This window comes from Puma concolor, chromosome A2 (assembly GCF_028749965.1).
Source record: "Puma concolor isolate L17-30 chromosome A2, mPumCon1.1.hap2, whole genome shotgun sequence".
Lineage (NCBI taxonomy): Eukaryota > Metazoa > Chordata > Mammalia > Carnivora > Felidae > Puma > Puma concolor.
This window is the reverse complement of record NC_141668.1, coordinates 59,189,475-59,212,390: the sequence shown is the minus strand read 5'-3', so window position 1 is coordinate 59,212,390 and position 22,916 is coordinate 59,189,475. Positions and strand designations below refer to the sequence as shown.

Genomic DNA, 22,916 nt, shown 5'->3' with positions numbered 1-22,916 from the left:
AGACACAGTCTTGATATTTAAGCAGCTCTGCTCGAAGGGTCTATAATTCGTTGTGATGCTACAGAGAACACTGGGCTAGCAGTCAGAAGACCAGTTCTTCCATTTTACCACCTACATGTCTGTGAACAAATCTCTGAAATTCTCTAAGCCTCAAATTCCTCATCTGTAAAATGGGAATAATAATGGCTTATCAGTGTACTCCAAAGAGCTGTTGTGAAGATCAGAGGAGATAATCCTTGTGCAAATTCTTTATGTCCTGTAAAGTCCTGGTGACTTGCCATGTTATTACTGTAGAACATGTCATACAGGTAGAATGGCTAAAGGACCTGTGGAAACAACCCTACAATGATGCTAATGAGAGCAGTGTGGCATGGGGTGATATAATGTGTTAGTGCCCTTCTTTCCCTGGCTGCATGGGCAACCTGAGACATTGCAAGCTATCACCCCCTTGGACTGTTGCACTATGCTTGTGCTATGTCCCACGATATCATAGCAATAACTGACTTGTAGGCAGCTGATCAACCTGCAGTCAGAGGTGGTCTTTTGGAAGCAAGACTCCCAGTGCCTTATTGTGGATTCACAGAGCTCAAAGAATATATTCAGGAAAAAAAATAACCATTCTTGGATCTCAATAGGTAAAAAATTCACAGCAGCAATTTTACTCTTGTTGTGCTTGTGTTTATCTCCTTAAATGTGCACATATATATTTTTATAGCATGAACAAATTAATGTGCAAATTAGTTGAAACTATTAATTGAAAACAAATATATTTCTATATCTGCTTGGGTAATCTGTACACACAATCAGCATTACTTGCTTTCTTTTTCTTTTTTTCATTTATCAACCCACTTGAAGGCCAGTTTCCTATTATTTCTACATTAGGCTTATTTGTAAGAATGACTAATGTACTAGGGGAAAATGTTCCCATTCTAAGAAAACAGTCTGTTTCTCTGGAGCTCATTTGGATAAAGAAGTGTAGGGAGATTTAAGAATAAATTGCCCATTCTCACTGACAGGTGTTCCCTCGCTGACCACCCCTCTTTCTTTTCTAAGTAGCTAAAAACTGTCTTTTGTAAAAGGTTTATTTGCTTATCTTTGAGAGAGATAGCGCTCGAGCATGAGTGGGAGAGTGGCAGAGAGAGGGAGAGAGAGAATCCCAAGCAGGCTCCACACTGTCAGTGCAGAACCTGACATGGGACTCCATCCCAGGAACCGCGAGATCGTGACCTGGGCTGAAACCAAGAGTCGTGAGCTTAACCTAGTGGATCACGCAGGCACCTCTGACTTAATTTGTGTAAAATTCTGTATCAATTTTGTCCCTATAATGTGTGAATACAGTTGCTAATCTGTCGATTTTGTTGGCCATGAGGAAAGAGAAATTTATGTGGCTGATGATGCACACGTGTATGCACATGCACACACATACACACAAGATGCATGTATGTGTAGAGGATCGATACCCCTGAAACATTTTCGGAGAGATTTTGATATGCCCACAGTTCATTTATGCAGCTATACTGTCATGATAATTTTGGTTTAATGCAATAAATGGGAACTAGGATGTATCAACATGGAAATGCACGTTAATTTTCTTTATGCAGCGTTCAGATAATAAGACTTTAATAATATTAGAAGGATATGTCATGTTTAAGCATAAAAGGCTGAATGGCAGAGTGAGTAGATTACATTTTAAAAAGTTATTTACTGGGGCGCCTGGGTGGCGCAGTCGGTTAAGCGTCCGACTTCAGCCAGGTCACGATCTCGCGGTCCATGAGTTCGAGCCCCGCGTCGGGCTCTGGGCTGATGGCTCAGAGCCTGGAGCCTGTTTCCGATTCTGTGTCTCCCTCTCTCTCTGCCCCTCCCCCGTTCATGCTCTGTCTCTCTCTGTCCCAAAAATAAATAAACGTTGAAAAAAAAATTTAAAAAGTTATTTACTGATATTTTAGAAGCCAAATTCATATTTCCATCTGAGATTTATTTTGCAAGTCAGGTCTAGAGCTATGAAGTCAAAACCCAACAATTCTGTACATAGCCATGAATCAGCATGTCATGGACATTTGTTATGTATGTTTGTGGAAATAAATGGCAGGTGTGTGGAAATAGAAATAACTTTTTCATTTTAGATTTGGGGATAAGTAGTAAAACTTTGGCTTTAGTATTATCACAATTAAAATTTTGGACATTATTGGCTAAATTTAGTTGTATTTGTACATATACAAGTATTTGAACAAAGTAACATAGATTAAAAAGAAGTGTTTTTTTTGAACACAGAGTAACTCTGCCACTGATGGAAGACACATTTCAGTACTGCCTCCCTCCATACTCTTAAGGTTTCCTGGTTGTTGCTTTTTGTTATTCCTAATTTAAAATCAAATTGTACATTGGGAAGCCAGAATGTATCAAGAGCATTTATGAAATGTTTCATACTGCGTTGTGAAAAAGTATAACTGCCCAAATCCTCAACGTTCACGTTCATTAATTTTAGTGTATAAATTCAAATCTCACTCAACTTTGTTTTTGCTTTTGCTTTATTACCTTTTAAATATGAAGTAGATGATATCTCATTTTTCTCACTCACAAAGAGAGGGGAGAGTTACAAGTACCTATTAGCATGGTTAATGTGAAAATGATATTAAATACGATGATAGGTTTAAAAGTACACTGTAACTATAAAGAACTATGCACATGGTGTTATTACTTTAAAATATGACATTGACATCTTTTCATTTAGAAGCCAATGTCAACATGTCTCTGCTGATAGAGAAATCAGAAGAGTTTTCTACTTTTCATTTTTCATTTTTTGTAGAAATATTGCTTTCTCATCAACATGGAAATTAAGATTCTTAAAACAATGCTAATAAAATAAGCACATCAGCATAATTTTTAAAGAAGATTTACGAAAGTATACGTTATATTGTTACATGTATGTAGCACCAAAGATATGATGAGAAGTAACCAGCTGGACTGATAACTCTCCGCTGTTTTAGTAACTAGCCTATTTCTATGTAGAGACCATTGAAAATACTATAGGTGTTCTTGGTGATGTTATTTAGTTCTTCAAAGGAAATATGTATTTATATCCTGCTTTATACATTTGGGCAAAAATAGTATAACACTTTCAAGATACTGATGGGAAAGTGAGTCCCAGTAAATATGTTGGATTCTCAAGATAAAGAGAAGTACAATTCTCAGTGTTCACAGCATTCTCTCTACAAAAATAGTCCAATTGGAATATGCTATTTTAGTAAGAAACTCATTAAGTATAACTTTAAAAGCTTCTTCTTCCTTTTCTTTTTTTTAAACTTTGACATTCCAGTAAACTGTGAGGAGAATGTCCTTCCAATTGTGTTTCCTTTGCTGAAGTGTCTAGAAGTGAGAGTACATTCAAATTGTAAGCAGAAAGTCCCTTAAATTCCTTTCCAGAAGTCCATCCTGTAAGTGCCACTCCTAGAAAGACGATGGCTGTTATTGCTTTTGGCTGGAATAAGACTGCAAAAGGTTTCAAGGAGAAATGGAAACTGTAATGGGGGTTTTCTGTCACTTGTATAGTTTATGGCCGATTTGTTCCTTATTTTAGTCCATTAAAATTTTTTTCACTAAGAACTCCTGCCTCTGGAAGGAAATCTTTGACAGTGATAGTCAAGAATTCTGTGTAATGAGACCCTTGTATCCACATTCCAAAACATGTTTTCAATTTGTATAATAATGATCACAGTGAACAAATTATAGTGAACGGTAAACAGGAAACTAATTGTAATTGTGTGAAGTGCTTTTCTCCTTACAGATTCTTTCCACACCTATTATATTATTTGGTGTTCACCATATTCCTGTGCTTTAGGGAATTTTGTTCTTTTATGGGTGAAGATTTAAGACACCAGGGAGGTTGATGTGACTGTTTCCATGGTCCAGCTGTGGCTGAGCTGAGATGCAAAGCCAGTTCTGTCTCTTTTCCTATGTAACTTGACATAACCTGTATCATACACATCTTTTTTTTTTTTTTTTTTTTTTTTTTACATTTTAGGTTTCTCCTCTACCAGTCTGTCCAAGACCAACACTGAAAGCGGAAGGAAGGCGGTGAATCTGCATTCCATCCTATTAGTCCTTCTCCAGATTCCCACGATGAGCTCGCCAGTGCAGCCCGGTCAGTCTGGTTCCTTCTTAAACCATTAACCAACTTTATGTGAAAGTTGTTGCTTTGTGTTGCTTCAAAGCAAGAAATTTCAGTCATGAAAGGACTTTTTTTTTTCTTTCTGACAAAGATTGGTTAATATAATGAATTTTGAATGTTGTATTCTACAGCTAATCCTCTATTACATAACCCAGTTTGCTTTCCAGGAGTAATTTCACTTGCATTGTTATCTGAGCACTAGGCTTTAATCCTTCTGCTCCTAATGTAGCATTTGGATTGCATTTTATGACGTTATTAGTATTTATTACATATGATGTTGGCATCTACTTCACACCCATAGTCTTTCTGATCTAATACGTGTCTGTATGCTATTAAATTGTGCTGTGGGCTTGGGAAATCAGCTTGTGGATTTACACTTCTCCATCTCTTTGACACACAGGAAGGATATTTCTCCTCCCTGCCCTTCTTTGCTGCCACTCCTGTTTCCTATATACATATTTAATTATAATCTCAGCACCTGCTTCCTCTGAGTCTAGTGTAATACGTTGCTCATATAGTTGTGATCAGCAGAGCCAACACCCATTCCTACAGGAACTGGGTGTCACTTTTGGAACAAACATAATCCAAGTCTCGAGAATGATGGAGTAGGGTCAGATACTACATGTTAATCATAGACACATTTTAAAAGAATTTTCTGCTTGGATAATTGTATATTCTTAAAAAAAAAACACCCTTTCCTCATATTGATGTCCTTGAGTTATCCAATTCTTGAGGTTGAAGCTAATATAATATTATTTTCAGGATTTACAAAAGGAGATCTTTTGCCAAGATTTTCACTCTGTGGTGTGCCACACCCAGATCAGCTACTGTGATATTCCACTGTCTCACGACAACTTTCCCCACATCCTCAACAAGCTGCCAACTTGTATGTTGAATTTGGAACTGAACATTATTGGAGGGTATATCCATGACTGTTGATTCTAAGTGACGTAGTAAAGGTATTCCAGAGTTTTTAGTTACAATCATTATTTATAATTGGCCTTGTCTTCTGGATACACAGATGAAGAGTTACCTAAGGCCTCTTAACCTCTGAGTCTTTGTGCTCCAGTGGTTCTCAAACATTAGCATTCATTAGCATCACTGGGAGGGCTTGTTAAAAATTTCCCCATCCCCTTAGTATAGGATTCAGCAGGTCTGAGGTGGGGCCCAACCCTTGCAAGTATTATAGGTTGCCCCAGGTGATGTTAGTATTGGCCTGGAGACTACACTTTGGGAAGCACTGGTCTAGCCTGCTGTACTTGTTCCTTCCTGCTCCACCCCCACCCCCACCCCACAGACAGCCCTGTGTGTGAGCTACATTGCTTATCACAGTTCTGGTATACTGTATTATCCTTTCTATTAAGATGAACTTAAAATCATGTTTGCATTTTATATATGTATACATTATATTTTAAATGTATTATATATCATGTATGTATAAATTTAATGTGTCACAATTGCATAACTTACAAAAAGTCATTTAATTTAGAACCACGATAGTTGAATATTTTTTTCTTGTGATGGGATGTTTTGATGTCATTAAAAACCATACTAAAATCGATAGGGACAAATTGGCTAAGTACAGAAGTGGCAGAAAACTTCTTCTGTTTCTGGAAATTATTGTCTAGAATTTATATAGGGGTTTGTCTTTAATTCTCTAGACCAGAAAGTGGACTTTTTATATATTAAAAAAATTGTCCTGTCCCTTTATTATCCACCACCTCGGTCATATGCTCCCCCTATTGTCACCTCTCACTCTGACTGGGAAGAGTGATGGGTAAGATTGAATGATGAGAAAATAGAATTTATGGCAGTGACTACAACTGTATCCACATGAAACATTTGAAACAGCAACTTTACCAGGATATGTATTCTTGAAATGGGCACAAAATGCAGATGCCATCATGGCTAATGAAGGATAAACTATATAGGACAAATTTGGATCCAAATTATAATTAAATTCAATGTATGAAACTCACTCACTTTTAAATAGTGCAATTTCAGTGTCTGTGTGGTTTTTATTTAGCATCTTTCTAACACATTTAGACCTGGACCCACTTATTTTTAATGAGAAACACATAATCCCATTAACAACACTATTTTAAGTGGTTAAATTCCCAGTTTAGGCCATCCAAGGCTATTTAAAGGTAACTAGCTTGCAGTGAATACAGAAATATCTTGACAACCTTAGTTAAAGAAGAGACTCAATACAATATAATAAGAAATATTAAAAATTTTTCCAAGCCTAAAGGAAAGTAGACCACATAGCAGGAAGATAAACAGGTGGGAAATTTTATGCTTAATGTGAGCTATGGGTACCTTAGAGAATTTCTCAGGTAGGTCCATATTACATCTAATTTTGTTCTAAAAGTAATGTTTTTTTTTTTGGAAGGTTGGTGTAAGGGTGATAATAGTCTTAGTTTTCTCACCTTATGTGGAACAGGGTGAGATTTTTGTTGCTTTTGAGATAACTGCTTAAGAGGTAAAGTACATTGGGCAAGAAAGCTATAGAAATGGTATTTATATGTAAGGAGCTGATGGCCAGAAGTAACATTTACTGAACTTTGTGTGGTAAAAGAGAGAAGTAAAACATAGAGTGCTTGTACCTAACTCCTCCTGAGGGAGAAGAAACATGATTAAAGGGGATTTGAGGTTAAATAGAAGTCTTACTGTACACCCAGCATAGGTGTTTGTTTCAAAGAAAGTGGATATGAATCCTTGCTTCAAGGTGCATATGGAGAAGGAGGGAATAGTATGTGTAGGTCAACTTTTTTCTGCTCAAGATGATAACAACTTGTAACTTTTTTTTTTTTTAATTCAGAGCTTCTATGTGTAAAGGTACTGTAATACATAAAATGGGCAAATACATTGGACTGTCTTCCAAAAAACATAAAGTAAAATAATACCAAATACTTTAATTCCATATATACCTGATACAGCTTATGACTGGTAATATTTGACAATTGAAATCAGCATACCCTTCCCCCCCGCCAAGAATATTGGTTTTATAATATGAAAATATCCTTTGAGACTGCTGTTTGAATGAGGAAGTTCTTGCCAGCCATGGTAATTGTTCAGTTAGGAGAAGGGAAAAAGTGGGTGATAAATAAGACAACTATTGACTGAAGCTCATTAAAATTTCCTTGTGTACTTTTCTTATAAATGCTCTGCTCTGTTGAGAGCAGCACTATCGAGGGGCCTCGGTCAGTTCTGTTTGGGAAATTTTTATGAATGAAATCTGAATTGTGGAAAGTCATAGCAAGTGGGCCAGGTGGGTTGGAGTCTTTTCTATTTGTTACAAATGCAAACTATGATCAGAGACCTGAAATGCACTTTGCGTATATAAAGGAAAATGTTCTGGCCACAGACATGAAAAAATTCTCCTGCTGTCATTAGCCTGTATCTTTTGGTGCCATATATATTCTGCTGGTGAGAAATAACCTAATCTTTTGACTTAGAAAAAGTGTTTTTCTTACATCTCATTAAAAAAAAAAAAAGCGCTATCTAAAAAGAGACTTAAATTGGCCTGAGGCAATCACCATCCATTTGTTTTGCTTTTGTTCTGCAAAGGGCTCTAAGGAGTTATTGTGCACCAGAAAAATAGCCTCACTCTGGTTATTCTAGAAATTCTTTAATAGTCAGTGTTTTGGACAAAGTATTTATGTTTGTCTTGAAAATTGGTTCTGGGATAGTATGCATTCTTGTTTTCCCTGTAAAACTTCTCCATCCATGTTCAATTATAGTTGATATCAAGTACTAAATATTACTGTCTTGATCATGTATTCAGTCAAACAATAAGTGCTGATTTTTGAATATAGAATTCGCTAGTTTTTATTTTAATCCTGGTGCCTCAATAATGTTCTAAGTTAGAGCAGTGTGTATTGCTTTTGGGCACTGAGGAGCCTGCAAGGAGGGCAGACTGGATAAGATTGGCAGCTAGCTGCTGCACTTGGGATAGTCAATCATTCACATTTCATTAAGCATCCATTTTGTGCCAAGTGGTGTGTTCTTCAGTAGGGACGCAAAGAGTACTAAATTATGGTTTCTACCCTTATAGACAGCATCCTTTAGTGGAGAGAGAGAAGAATGAGTAGTTTGGGTCCATTCAGTGTGTTAAAGTATTTTAATAAATGTAGGATCAGAAATTAATTTCTTCTGTATAGCAGTATGGATGCCATTTATAGTAATTTATTTTTTATCAGGATTGCCAAATCTCAGAAGGAAAGACTTTAGGTCTCATCCAATCTAGAGTTTCCCAACCATGTCAGGTAATAAAAGTCACATGGGGCTCTTGTTATAAATATGGATTCTCAGACTCCTCCCCTAAAGAGAATTATGTAGTCAGCTTGCGGGGAGGGTACCAGATAACAGATTTCATAGTGCTCTTCACTGTGACTTGGCAAAATACAGAAATGTTTTTTTTTTTTTTTAAGTTTATTTAATTTGAGAGGGAGAGTGAGCAGGGGAAGGGCAGAGAGAGGGGAGAAAGAATTCCAAGTAGGTTCTGCACTGTAAGCACAGAGCTCAACATGGGGCTTGAACTCACAAACTGAGAGTTCATGACCTGAGCCAAAACCAAGAGTCAGACACTTGACCTATTGGGCCACCCAGATGCCCCCCAGGAATGTTTTTTAATCTGTCTAACAAGCACTAGTAATTCTCATTTTGAGACTCTAGAAAAACAAAAAATACATCATTAAATCCTATCTCAATAGAGGTATTTCTCTTGTGAGCTAATATATAACTCAGTTATTTTGCTTTCCGCCAAATGAAAAGCTAGTGTTATTGAAAATTAGAGGAGGTAATCATTTGCGGAGAAATTCTGAAGGCTTCTATGCATTCTCTGCTATCTAGGCCATCCTGTTTTTATATGGAGGAGAAGCAAAGATATTCTTATAGAGAGAGTGCATTTCCCCCCCACCCCTCATATTTCTACCTATTTTAAGCCAGATCATATTTTCAGGATGGTCTCAAGAATACAGAAGACATGATGTGAGCCTGGACATTTTTAAGAGTAAATAAGATAGGCTGAATCAACCCTAGAATGATTCTACCTTTTACTTTTGATGGATCTATTTTGTATAATGCAGTTTTGATGAAAATGTACCCAAAGAAGTTTTGAAACAAAGAACACAACATACATGATGCCTCTTTATATTGGGCAATGCTGTGGCCTGATGGGCATCTAGGTGAGTCTGGATAGTAGAGATACTCTAGCTGTATTGCAGCATCCTATAACCTTAGTTTTCAAAGCGCATTGCATAAAGGTAGGTAATTTCTCTTTTCTTCACCATTGTGAAGACACTTATAATGCATATGGAGTGAGAGGGCCAGGATTGTCTAAACAGAAATTAAAGGTTTTGTGGAAAGATCTTATATTCTATTCCTTTTCTGATTGGCATATCTTAGGCAAAAATTAGCTGAGTTTTCCCTGCCTGCCTCTGTTTTGCTAAAGAGCCGAATTCTCTTATAGAAATGTGGTGGATTTAACTAATGATCAAAAAGTTCTTTGAAATATAAATTGTTATGGAAATGCTAAGTAGTATAAACAATTTGAGGGCAAGCATTAATAAAAGCTTCACTGCAAGCATTTTTAAAGAGGACTAATAAAAGTTTCACGGTTCAATTAATACAGCACAACATTGGGTTTTCTAGAAGCATATGGGGCCCAGAAGGCCTGCCCCTGTTTTTAAAATTTACGAACTCTTTAATGATTCACCACTTTTACTCTAGTGTATCACCCACTGTGGTGCCATTTAGTCATTAAGTAGGAAACTAAAACCAGGACAAAGCTACAAACAAATATCAAAATGTCCAAGTGGGTATTTTTTTCTTCAGTTTGTTCACAATATGTTACCATAAAAAATGAATGGTAAATGAAATAGAGTCAAAGGACAAATCAAGTAGGTTAAGGCTTCCCCTGATAAGTCTGATAAGCTTTTTAATGAAATACAGGTGAAATCTCATTACAATAAACTCTGTGTAACTAAAATATTTTCAGGCCCCCAGCTAATTATTTATTTCAAAGTTGTGATCAAGATAAATATTCTAAGATAATCAAATCAGTCTCTTCAAGTTTTGTAGCAGAATTTGATTAGAGTACAGTATTGATAGGAGATAATGAACGTTAAATTTGTTAAATATTATTTTGGATTTTCTTTTACTACTTTAACTTACAGTTATGTGACTCATTCTTTTGCTATTACTAAGTCTAAACTTCTCAATCTGATATTCAAGTTTGAAACAAACCAGATAGAAGATTTTATTTATTCTTCAGTTCCTGAGGGACAGTGCTTGAAACGTGGGCACAAATCTTTTACCAAAATATTCAGTTTAAATTTATTTTGCACATGTATTTCTTCTCAACTTTACTTTTCACAATTACACAATTGTGATTACTTTTCACAATAGGTAATTCAGTTTATATATTTATTGTGTTCATTACTATAACACTACCAAAAAACTCCTCATAATGTAGTTCAAACAGAAAAGAAGGCTGTTTCTTCCTCACATAAAGACTAAAAAGACTTTCCTGAGTGGTAGGCTCTTCTTTTGTAGTGGCTGTGGAGGCCCCAGATGGTTGCTGTCTTGTGACTTTTCTTTCTTCTCCTTGTGGATTCCAAGGTTTAGTATACATCTCTCCGTCAAGCTGATGGAAGGAAAATGGAAGAGGTGGGTTTATGTGGGACGTTTCCATAGGCACACCCACATTTCTTTGGATATAATTTAGTTACATGATCATACCTAACTGCAAAGGAGGCTGAGAAAAGCAGGCTAGCAGTGGTCCAGGAAGAGTAGGAAACAAGTTCGGTGAATAGCTGGTCAGTCTCTCCCACGTTTATTGTGAACATTTATAGCTGGGAGTAAAAATATGGTAGTGCTTATAAGAGGTAGGAGTATTTCATAATGTACTCTTGATTATACCAATTATTAAAGAGTTAAATAAGGTTCTTTCAAAGAGGTAGAAACATATTGAAATCAGGGCAAATCATTTTCTAAGAGATTCTTCAGTAAGCCTTTCATTAGGAATCATGTGAAATAGTGAAGCAGTGTAGCTATTAGTAAATTCAAGTTCTGGTTAGTGGAAGCTTCCCAGAAAGTGGGAATAATATGTACAATATAGAATATTATGTGTCCTTAATTAGTATACAAAAGGCATATCAGTGGCAGCTGAAGGCTGTCTGCCAAAAATAAATAAATAAATAAATAAATAAATAAATAAATAAATAAATAAATAAAGTCATGTCAGCTTATCTGAAATTATAGTTACATCTACTGAGGAAGAAGTAATTTAATACTCACAATTCTTATGTTTGCTGTCTATTGCATATTGGCATCACATTAAAAAATTTTTTTAACATTTACTTATTTTTTGAGAGACGGAGACAGAGCTTGAGCAGAGGAGAGACAGAGAAAGAGAGGGAGACCCAGAATCCAAAGCAGGCTCCAGGCTCTGAGCTGTCCGCACAGAGTCTGACGTGTGGCTCGAACTCACAAACTGCGAGATCATGACCTGAGCCTAGGTCAGACACTTAACTGACTGAGCCACCAGGTGTCCTGCATAACATTTTTAAACACCTTCAGGATTTCACATATTATGTTGAAAATCTAGGTCAAACAGACAGTGGTTGATAAACACTTGTTTTACAGTGAATGCAATTATAAAACAATGCTAGGCTTCATTTTATTGAAGATCCAGTGGCAAATTTTAGTACCTTGGCAAAACAAATGGGCAGCCTTTTGTTTATAACTGTATGTGGACCTTTGCAGATTTTTTTTCTATATTCGTTAGGGTTTGCTGTTAATAATATCAAAGTTGTGGGTGTGTACATGTGTGTGTGCATGTGCGTGAGTGTGATTGTTTTGCAATATTGTAATAAGTGTCAGGAAATACAGAGGTATGTAGAACCATCTAAACTCCACTAAAAAATACTCAAATGCTTTAGTTTCTATGCTTTTATATATATTTAATTTTTATGTGTTATTTTTTGAGAAAGTTAATGTATAACAGTCTTCTCCACTTATAATTTATTACTTCTAATTTGTTATAGGATTAGAAAGCAAAGAATTGTGTCAAATAAAATGTTAGTGAGCTATGAATAAGTTCTGAAGAAATTAAAAAAATTCTTTGTTATGAGCAAAATATATATGTTTGTTTTTTCTTACATACTATAATTACATTTTAATTGTTCCCATCCCCCTTATTTTCTTGTTTTCTTTCTGCCTTTGCTATATAGTTTTTTACAAATTCTAAGTTTCTAATAGGTGAGCCATTATTATGGCTTTGATTTTCTCATGTTCATCCTTGCAAATTATGATCAATACCTTTTATCCACACGTCTCATGTGTTGATTTTAAGTTGCTTCAGAGTTACTTAAATACCCCAAAGGAGAGACTCATGACATACTATGGGTGAGTATTTCCTTAAACTCTTAAATCAATTTACTGGGAATAGAAGAATTCTGAGATAGTCTGTGAAATTGTTTTGAGTCTTTTTTCATGCTAACTTTCTGACATTTGATTGTGTAAGACTCTTTGCTCTTATGATGGATGGGTTGCTCCGTAGTTAGCACTGCATAATTAACCTTTCCTTCCAGGCTCTTAACTTCTAAGAAGACTTTATATTGGTTTCATAGTTCCACTGGCAACTGGCCTAACTGGGGAATTTCCTTTGAAGTTGGAATTTGGCCTAATAATTTTTCCCACTTTGGAATTCTGTGAGTCCTAAGAGAGGGCAGATAATCATAGGGGCACATATGCAGGCATTCATCTTGTAACCTTCACCTCAGAGGAGATTGTTCTTCAGAAAGAAACACTGAGCGCGTTTGGATTTTCTGAGAATGTAAGCGAGTTTAACAAAAGCTGGTGGTGACACCTGGATCTGTTGTTACTGAAAAGGTTACTTGATTACCTCACCTATGTTTTCTGGTTTTGAGATTTTGAGTGCTTTTTGCAGAGCTAAGACTGCTGTACAAATGGGCAAAGACAGAACTGTATCTTGAACTCCTCTTTTGGAATCTCTATCTGGTTGGAAAAAATATAGAAAGTCATTGTAGTTATTGTTTGGTTTGTCACTGGGATCCCCAAATATCTGCCCAGTGTGTTCATGGATGGGGACTTATGGGGAATGTTACTGTCATTCAGCGAATATTGTCTTTTGTAGTAAATTATTAACCCAGTGATTATGAAGTAATTCTTCCTGAAAACCTGTCTTCTCTGCTTATATGTTTTATTAAAAGAAATATTATAATTAGGGATATTTTGAAAACTACTTTAAGAAAATAAAAGCACACAGCTATGAAAATTGTTTTTAGGTGGTCTTTATGTTATTTTTGAACGTATCTGTATCTTTGTGCCTATAATATGGTGCTTCATTTTTAATGGAGAATTTAATATATCTTATTTTGGCTTTATGTTTGAAACAATCTATTGGAAAACAGATTTTAAAGGTATTAGTATTTCAGTGAAAGGAGCTGAAAATTAGAAAAAGTCAGGAAGCCAATTATAGAAAGAAGAAAAATAATACATATGATAACTTGTGTTGGATAATGTGTGCTATTGGATCTCTGAATTTCAATAAAATATGTCAAAGTAGAGTTCATTTTCCCTTCTGTTGGGAGAACTGATAATCCGCCTCCCCATCTGCCTTCTTACCTTTCTTAGTTGTCTTTCTTTCATATTCTTTTCTCCTAACTCCCAAGAAGGATTTGGGATTTATATAATATGTTTTAAAAAATAAAATACATGACGAGGAAATGAAAGAAAAGAAGGGAGATTAGATAAAGCAAATGTCCTTGGTATATATACTCAAGTTCTGTAAAGTTGCTAGAGAAGTAGATTTGGCTTTGAACTTCTTGGTAGCAAGTCTTTTTTCTACTATGAGATGACTCCTTCAGCCAAACTGATTAAGTCACCGCCCTGTTTGAAAAATGTCAGAGACTGTCTATAGCCTCTACCTGAGGGACACAAGGACCCCACACCCTTTTCTTGTTAGTCTTTCTTTTCCTCCTCCATGCACCACGAGCCTCTTCTGGTCACCACATGAAGCTCTGTCCCTTCCCCGGTTCCTGCTTTTCTGCCTGTAGACCTTTGGGTGTGACTTTCTCACTGTTGGGAGTGCCCTCCCCTTCATACCAACACACCTCCAGTCCTTGGAAAATTTCTTTATTTATTATTCAAGGCATGCCTCTGTTTCATTCTTCTGTGAAGCCTTCCTTGGTGATCCTGGGCTTCTCTGATACCTGTTACCTCACTGGAAAAGGAACTTATCTCCTATAGTTGGGGGGTTTTCTTAGTCATAGCTTAGTAATAAACTAAGCTCTTTGAAAGCAAGAGACATCTTTCTAAGATTTTTTTTTTAAATGTGTAACAGTTGGTTATTTGACTCATGGTTCCTTGATTAGCTAATATGTTGCCTAGCACATAAAAGGAGCCAAATAAGTGAAGAACAAGGGATATTTTGTGAGGAGGCTGATAAACTATCTTTGGAGTGAGGGGAAACAGTTGAAAATATCTCAGTAAAACCAAGGTGCTTGATCTCTGTGGTAAATCATGTCCCCTCCCTTTGTTTCTTCTTATTTATTCTTTTGTTGACTTTCTGTTCTTTTAACTTCTTTTTTTTTTTAATTTTTTTTTCAACGTTTATTTATTTTTGGGACAGAGAGAGACAGAGCATGAACGGGGGAGGGGCAGAGAGAGAGGGAGATACAGAATCGGAAACAGGCTCCAGGCTCTGAGCCATCAGCCCAGAGCCTGACGCGGGGCTCGAACTCACGGACCGCGAGATCGTGACCTGGCTGAAGTCGGACGCTTAACCGACTGCGCCACCCAGGCGCCCCTCTTTTAACTTCTTCATGACGGTTTTGAGCTGTTCTTTTGCTTCTGTTTAGGTGCTACCCATTGAAATTTTTTGTGTCCCTCTAGGGTGTCTTTTTTTTTTTTTATTTATTTATTTTTTTTTTTTAAATTTTTTTTTTCAATGTTTATTTATTTTTGGGACAGAGAGAGACAGAGCATGAACGGGGGAGGGGCAGAGAGAGAGGGAGACACAGAATCGGAAACAGGCTCCAGGCTCCGAGCCATCAGCCCAGAGCCCGACGCGGGGCTCGAACTCACGGAGCGCGAGATCGTGACCTGGCTGAAGTCGGACACTCAACCGACTGCGCCACCCAGGCGCCCCAGGGTGTCTTGTCTATTCCTTAAACAATAAACAGTGCAAGAGGGTGGTTATCCTTTGCAAGAACTGTGGCCACATACTGAGTTCCCTGAATGTTAAGTCCAAGTTTGGAGCTGCTGTAGCTAGCACAGTAGTAGAAAGCCGACCTACCAGCCTTTTGCCTTTTAGTAACTTGAACTCTCCCTGTTTCAATACTTACAAGCTACCTCCCACCCCATTAAAAAAATACACACTGTAGGTAAGAACAGAGGAGGGAGTAAAAGTATTTTCAATTGTGGTTAAGCAGCAAATTGTTTTAAGTTGAATTCATTGGTCCAACACCATTTAAACCTTTAAAGTTTTATTTGTTTATTTATTTTGAGAGAGGGACAGTGCAAGTTGGGAAGGGGCAGAGAGAGAGGGAGAGAGAGAGAGAGAGAATCCCAAGAGGGAGAGAGAGAGAGAGAGAGACAGAGAGAGAGAGAGAGAGAGAGAGAGAGAGAGAGAGAGAGAATCCTAAGCAGGCTCTGCACTGCCAGCGCAGAGCCCAATGTGTAGCTCAAAGGAACAAAACTGTGAGATCATGACCTGAGCTGAAACCAAGAGTCAGACGCTTAACTGACTGAGCCACCCAGGTGCCCCAAACTTTTAAAAATTAATGCATTTTTGAGGTGCCTGGGTGGCTTAGTCAGTTAAGCATCCAACTTTGGCTCAGGTCACAATTTCACGGTTCATGGATTTGAGCCCCACATCCTGCTCTGTGCTGACATTCGGAGCCTTTAGCCAGCTTCAGATTCTCTGTCTCCTTTTCTCTGTGCCCCTCCCCTGCTCATGTTCTGTCTGTCTCTCTTTCTCTCAAAAATAAGTAAGAATTAAAAAATTTTAAAAAATGGATGCACTCTTTGCAGACTGTATTATTTTTTTTTTAAGTTTTTTTTTTTTTTAACGTTTATTTACTATTTTTGGGACAGAGAGAGACAGAGCATGAACGGGGGAGGGGCAGAGAGAGGGAGACACAGAATCGGAAACAGGCTCCAGGCTCCGAGCCATCAGCCCAGAGCCCGACGCGGGGCTCGAACTCCCGGACCGCGAGATCGTGACCTGGCTGAAGTCGGATGCTCAACCGACTGCGCCACCCAGGCGCCCCTGCAGACTGTATTATTAACAGTAGTAACATTTTTCTGAGGAACTTCCATGAAATATGTATAAAGGAAAACAGCTGGTTTAAAATTTATGACATTTTGATCTCTGTGTTTTCATTTCTTCTCATTTAAATTGATGAACTCATAAGCACTTTAATATGATAGTTGAAGTCTTCATAAAAATTAAATTAGGTTCCTAAATTTTCTGTGTGTCCCCATTAAAGATGTGTTTTGGCTTTATTATTTGCCACTGTTGCAGCATGATATTGGATAGATGGAGTGATCTCTTCCACTGGCATATATGTAGTCATATGGGGGTTCCTTTCATATCTGCCCAGGAAGTTCATTACTCTAAAGCTCATGGAAAGAACAGATGTGGAATAGGCAAGTACTGCATATCTTTCACTCACGGCTCTCTGGGGAACCTCTTTGGGTAGGCTCTTGTTTGTCACGCACAAAAGAAGTATGTCTTTACCCTGAGTGATGCAATGGTCCAACCTCCTGTGGGGTAACATCCACTGACAATAACGCCATAACCCATTAGTTGATCGCAAACTCCCTGAATCCATAGGGATTTGCCCCAGTCTAAATGAGTGACTAATTCTTAAACTACACGGCAAACCTGAGGTCCTTGGGGAATTGGGACATGTTAAGGTTGGATTGTTTATTTTGCTTGTTATAACTGTAGGATCATTATGGATATGTTTACATTCTGCTGTCGTTGTATGTTCTTAACCAATATACGAGGTAAAGAGGTTTAGTCTTTTTGCTTCTGCTTTCCTTCTGTTCTTTGTCATCCTACCTCCACCCCATAAAAAAAGTGTCCACACTCATCAGATCTAAGGGAATCTATATCTTTTGCTTTGAATACTTTGTTACTTTATCTGTTACTGAGAAATTATACAAATGCATATTTGAGGTTATTAGTAAAAGCCCACGGACTTAAAACATAAGCTCTGGAAACAAGTGTTACCTGTCATCTATCTGCTGTTCACTAGATCTCCCTTTGTCCCAGTTTCTTTATTTGGAAGATATGTAATGAATTTGTTATATCAATATATAAAAGATATAATTGTAAAAGAGATACTAAAGCATTTAGTGTTCATTTAGAGTTAGTATACACAAATTTGTGCTTTTGTCTCAACTGTGACCTGTAACTATCCTTTTGTGAATGTCACTCTAAATATCCACGTCTGTAGGTCTTTTCACACTGGTGACAAAACCATCATTTCCACATTCTATCACAATTTCTAGTTGTGTCTGTCACTTGCTCAAAAGCTTGTTCACTTTTGAGCAAATGGAATTATGCCATCCCTCTTTTTTATTATATATTGGCCTCCTACTCTGTCCCACCTCCAATAAATGATTGTGTTGCCTTGCTTCACCTTTTGGTGTGTTTTTACACCATTTGCCATGCTGGCATTCTTGTGTGCCTCCCTCTGAATCTGTTCTTTGCCTCTTCTGACTTCTGGTGCCTTAGTTTGTGCAATTATCACTCCAATCTCTGCCTTTCTGTTCACATTGCCTTCTCTGTGTATGTCTAATCTCCCTTTAATAAGGATATATATGATTGCATTTAGGGCCCACCTGGGTAATCCAGGATAATCTTTCCATCTCAAAATCATTAATCACAATTGCAAAGTCCTTTTTTTTTTTTTTTAACATATGAGATAAAATTCACAGGTTCCAGGGATGAAAATGTGAGTATCTTTTGAGGGGTCATTATTCAACCTACCCTACACACCTGACTGAAATAATGTCTCAAATCCTTCCATTTCGTAATTTCTGTTCATGAATTTGCTCATTCACTCACCCATTCATCAGACTTTTATTTCATGCCCACTGTATGCCAAACACTGCCCGAGGTGTTAGGAATAACACCCTGACCATACTTTTAATTACTTGATTATTTTGTCGATAAGATGTACCATACAGAGTAAACAGAGATACAGGCAAAAGAGACAGTTTGATCCAGACTGTAAGATTAATTCTTTATATGTCTCCTTTTACCTAATTCTAGAGCTTAAGTCACCATCATGCCTCAGTGCTCATAAATTAGTTCAGTAACTATAGAGGTTATGTGTAGCCTATGGGCCAGAAAGTATTTTACAGGAGGGAAAACATATATCAGCTTAAATTCAATTTCAAAGAATGTGTTCAGTACAAAATACAGACCTTGCCCTCTAAGGAATTTATAATCTTATACAATTCTTATCAACCTTTGCTGCATGTCAACATCAACAATAGGGCTTTAGAAAAATATCCCTGCCTGTTCCCCACTACATATCATGCTTGATTTTGATTTTGGGTGGACCCTAGAGGTCTTTTTTTTTTTTATAAGCTCATCAGGAAATTCTTACATGCTGCTAGTATTGAGCACAAAGAATCTTTGGTCAAGTAGAAGTGACCTGTAACTAGGAAAACAAAGGCATAGGTACTGTTAAAAATGTAAGTCAGAATGCCGTAAGTTCCATTAAGATAAAAAGAAACAAAATAATTTGTATACTTAGAGGCGGATGAGATCATATCTGTCTCAAGGGAAATTTGGAGAAGGAAGTACACGAAATGTCCTTCACAGATGGGTAAGATTTCAAAAGATTTGGTGTGTAGGAATAGGGGAGGTGGGTGGTCATGGCTAGAGGCAAGGGCTGGGGGCTCACATCTAGGCATTAAATTTCCTTTTGCTTAGATTTTCTGTCCTGGAATCCAGAAGCATCTGAAAAATATAACTTTAAACCTGATCTTCTAATCCATTTCAAAGGCAGTAGAGAAGAAACAATTTTACTTAACAGCTAATAGGTTGATTTATACATTAAAAAAAATTTAGAAACAGGGTAGGTGGACCTCTGAAATTTTAATCTAGGACCTGTAAATATTAGGAGCAGGCTTCAGTGAGAAAAACAGAGATAGAGGGGAAAGTTTTATTTTAAATGTTTCAAAAGAAGACTGGAAAACAGAAAAGCACAGTAGGAAGCAACAAAAGTAATTATGAAGTTCAAAAATGATAATAGAATTAGTGGGAGTAAGTGATATTGATAGAAAAGATAGTTAACTTTTGCTGAATTTTTCCCACAAGCTAGGGGCTTCATTACTATATTGTCTTCATTTCATGGAACTCTTCATAACTCTTGAGGTGTAGGTACTGTTCTTATCCCTGTTTTACAGATACGGATCTTGAGGTTTTGAGAGGTTAAATATCTTGCTCTGTCAAGGTCTCACAGTAAGTTGAGTGGAACAGATCTAGGACTCAGATCTAGGAACTCTAATTCAGTAGTGTGTATTCTTGACCATAGTTCTGCTAGTTGTCAGGAATAGCTTGAGACGTAGAGTTGATGAAGAGAAATTTGTCCTAGAGCTAGAAATTTAAGAATCATCTGAATAAAGGTCATAGTTAAAAACATGGGTAGCTTAAAATTAGCAAGCATGACCTTATCAATTAAAAGATGGAAATAAAGAAAAAAGAGAAAAAGAGGAGAGAGGGCCAAGGACTAAGCCACACTGAAACTTTCAGGGACAGTGTCTTATCCCTCTTTAAGGCTGCTGCTAACTTAACACATGATTCATTAAAAAAAAAAAAAAAAAAAAAAAGTTCTTGAATAGTTAAGTAAGCAACTGAACCCATCTTTCCATTCTAAAATTTTCAACCTATGCTTAAGGTTCTACTTCCTAACTTCACTTACTCGAAGGAAACAATCCTAAACACTTTCTTAAATTCTCTTGCCTGTATTTGTGAACCTGATTTAGTTTCAGATCCTTGGGGTCTTTGTTGGATCCCATTTTTTCCACCTTACCCCATGTTTTCCCCAGTGGAAGAAGGCTACTCTGTAGAGAGGTTATGCCAGTATAAGAGGATTTGCAGAGTGGTTCAGTATTTTTATCCTTTTAAACCATTGGTAAACTAAATTATTGAAAGGATAAATAATACATAAATGGTGATGTGTCTTGGCCATTGGATGTCTTTCTCCTTCTGCTTCTTTTGGAGTTCCTGCAACTTCATTTCATTCCCTATTGCTACATAGCACACAGGAGACAGCAGTATTAAATAACCCAGGAAAATAAAGTTATTGCTGTTGAAATACATAAATTACCTTCTTTTTTGTTACCTGCCGGTATAAGCAGATCAGGCTTCCTATGCTTGTCTGGTTCTTTTTAACCCCCATTGTTCTGCAATCTGGATCCAGCATTATTTATTCGAAGGGTTTCAGGAATTGAATGAAAAGGATTTCAGAATAGCTGTATGGTTGTGTCAGATATTTTAATGCTATAATGTTGTATTTCTTTTGCTGGTGTTTTCAGAATCACATTTTTGTCAATGATTTATAACTTCAACTATTACAAAATTAGCATGATACATAAACTCTTAAAAAAATACCACAGAGCACTAATCTGTAACCTGCCTGACCTATTTTTTTTCTAGTGCTGTAATTTGAATGCTGTGTATAATGTGGTCTTCTTATATAACTCATCCCACCTAACTTTATGAGGAAAATTAATGGAATGGGACTCTCATAAAATCATTTGATTAGAATCAAGGGAAATCTAACTTGCATTGAAGGTCAAGACTGCCTTTCAGAGTAAGCAGTTTTATGGTTCGAAGTAAAACAACTTATTTATAGACAGCAATCAACAAGGCAAAAAAAAAAAAAATCCATCATTCTGTTTGAAAGACGTTGGGTAAGCCAGTGATTCTTGGTTTGGGCTCTGCCTTAAAGTCATCTGTAGCGCTTAAAGGAAACAAAGACAGAACCTTGAACTGGAACCACCAACCTCAACAATTTTAATTTATGGACTCCTTATAGGTCTATGCCCAGGTATTCATTTAAACCTCCAAAGTGATTATAATGTGTAACCAATGTCCAGAGCCACTATGACAAGAAACATCAGGGAAGTACAAAAAAGCAGGAGAAAGTAAATAAATATAAAATTCTTGTTCTTTAGGAGATAACATTTACTTTCTACAAAAAGGCAATGTTGTTTTATTAGTTATGAAAATTAAACACTTGTTCTCCTATTTTGAAAGCATGCAAATTAATTTCATTTAGATATTAATTGTTACAAGGATATGTGAGAATACATATTGGTGTGTTTAAAAAAGCCCTTTTCCTGTGTTTCTAAATGTACTTTTTTATGTTTAAGATTTTTGAAACTCAACTGTGGGTCTAGCTGCTCCCCCCATCATAAATCATCTGATTTATTAACTGAAAATGTACATTAATTTACAAATGAATAATTTAAAGTCAGAGGAATGAATGTGGCAGTTTCAGTCAATGACAAATTCATTGATTATCTTGGGCATTTCTTTCTCCATAAGGAAAGTTACTGTTTCAAAATGATGTTTGGTCACTTTGTGCAAAGTATCTTGATCATTCTGGGCCTGAATTGCTTTCTCCGCAAGACTAAGGTACCACACATTGCTGAATAGCAGAGACCACGTATTGAGTGTTCCTTATATTTCACATTCTAAATGTGCCAAATACTTTGTATGTGGTATTTCATTTATTAAAGTGAAAACCCTATAGGGTAAGGGCTATTTTCTAGAATCCCCATTTTAAAGATGAGAAACCCCTTTCAGAGATAGATAAGATGTCCAAGGTTGTGCATCTGCTTAGGGTCAGGGTGTGAATTCAAGCAGTCAACACCATGGGCAGTGGTACAAAGTGACAGTAACTCAATATAAAGACAAATTTTTCTGTTTAACCAGTTGGTTAAGATCAGAATTTAAAGCTTGTATCATCGTTACAGAAACGCTTTCCAAAAAGACAGTTCTGATACTTCCCAAAGGACAGCAGATTTTTCTGTTGTAGCTAACAAGAAACAGGTGTGCTGTGGTGTTAGCATTCGTGACTGGCACTGGACTAGCAGGAGGATGGGTGCTCTGTGGTGCTGGCTGCGTTTTGAGGAAGGAGCAGTATTTTCCAAACTTCCTCAGGCCCGTAAGACTCTTCCCCACTCTTCACTTCCAAATCGTAGGAGGGAAAACTTTGTGTGAGGGCAAGCATGGAAGAGAGCTCATCTGGAATAACTTGAATGGGCTTGATGAGTGTGGGTGGTGGAAAGCTCAACAAACTTGTGGTCAGAAGACCTCAGTTAAATTCCCCTGGCTCTGACACTCATGCCGTAAAAGTACCTCAACTTTCCTGAATCTTAGTTTTCTCATCTTTAAAATAGAAATGATGATAGTAGTAACCGAATTCCTTGACTCAAGTAGCTGAATATCAAATGAGACAATATACTGTAAAAACTCTAAGGGATAAGGTGTTTTTAATACTGTTAAAGTTAATAAAGCAGATTTTTCTTTTCTAGCTGGAAGCCTTTATTTAACGGGCAGAATAGAAAAAACAAAACAAAACAACAAAACAATGAAACTCGAAGAAACTTTAATTCTACAATACCACTTCATTTTCAGTGTCCTCTACCAGAACACTTGGACTTTATCTTCACACAAATGTTC

General features: G+C 36.9%; 1 protein-coding gene across 13 annotated transcripts in view; it reads left to right on the top strand.

Moving 5' to 3' along the window:
- HDAC9 (histone deacetylase 9) overlaps positions 1 to 22,916 on the top strand; it is a 708,604-nt gene that overhangs the window by 66,578 nt on the left and 619,110 nt on the right. For all 13 annotated transcript variants that reach the window (XR_015246442.1, XM_086694877.1, XM_086694833.1 and 10 more), the window contains exon 2: positions 4,022 to 4,141. Coding sequence is in view for 12 of the 13 variants with exons in the window: in XM_086694877.1 (XP_086551003.1) it covers positions 4,120 to 4,141 (22 nt within the window). In the remaining variant the exon portion in view is untranslated. The remainder of the gene's footprint in view (positions 1 to 4,021; positions 4,142 to 22,916) is intronic.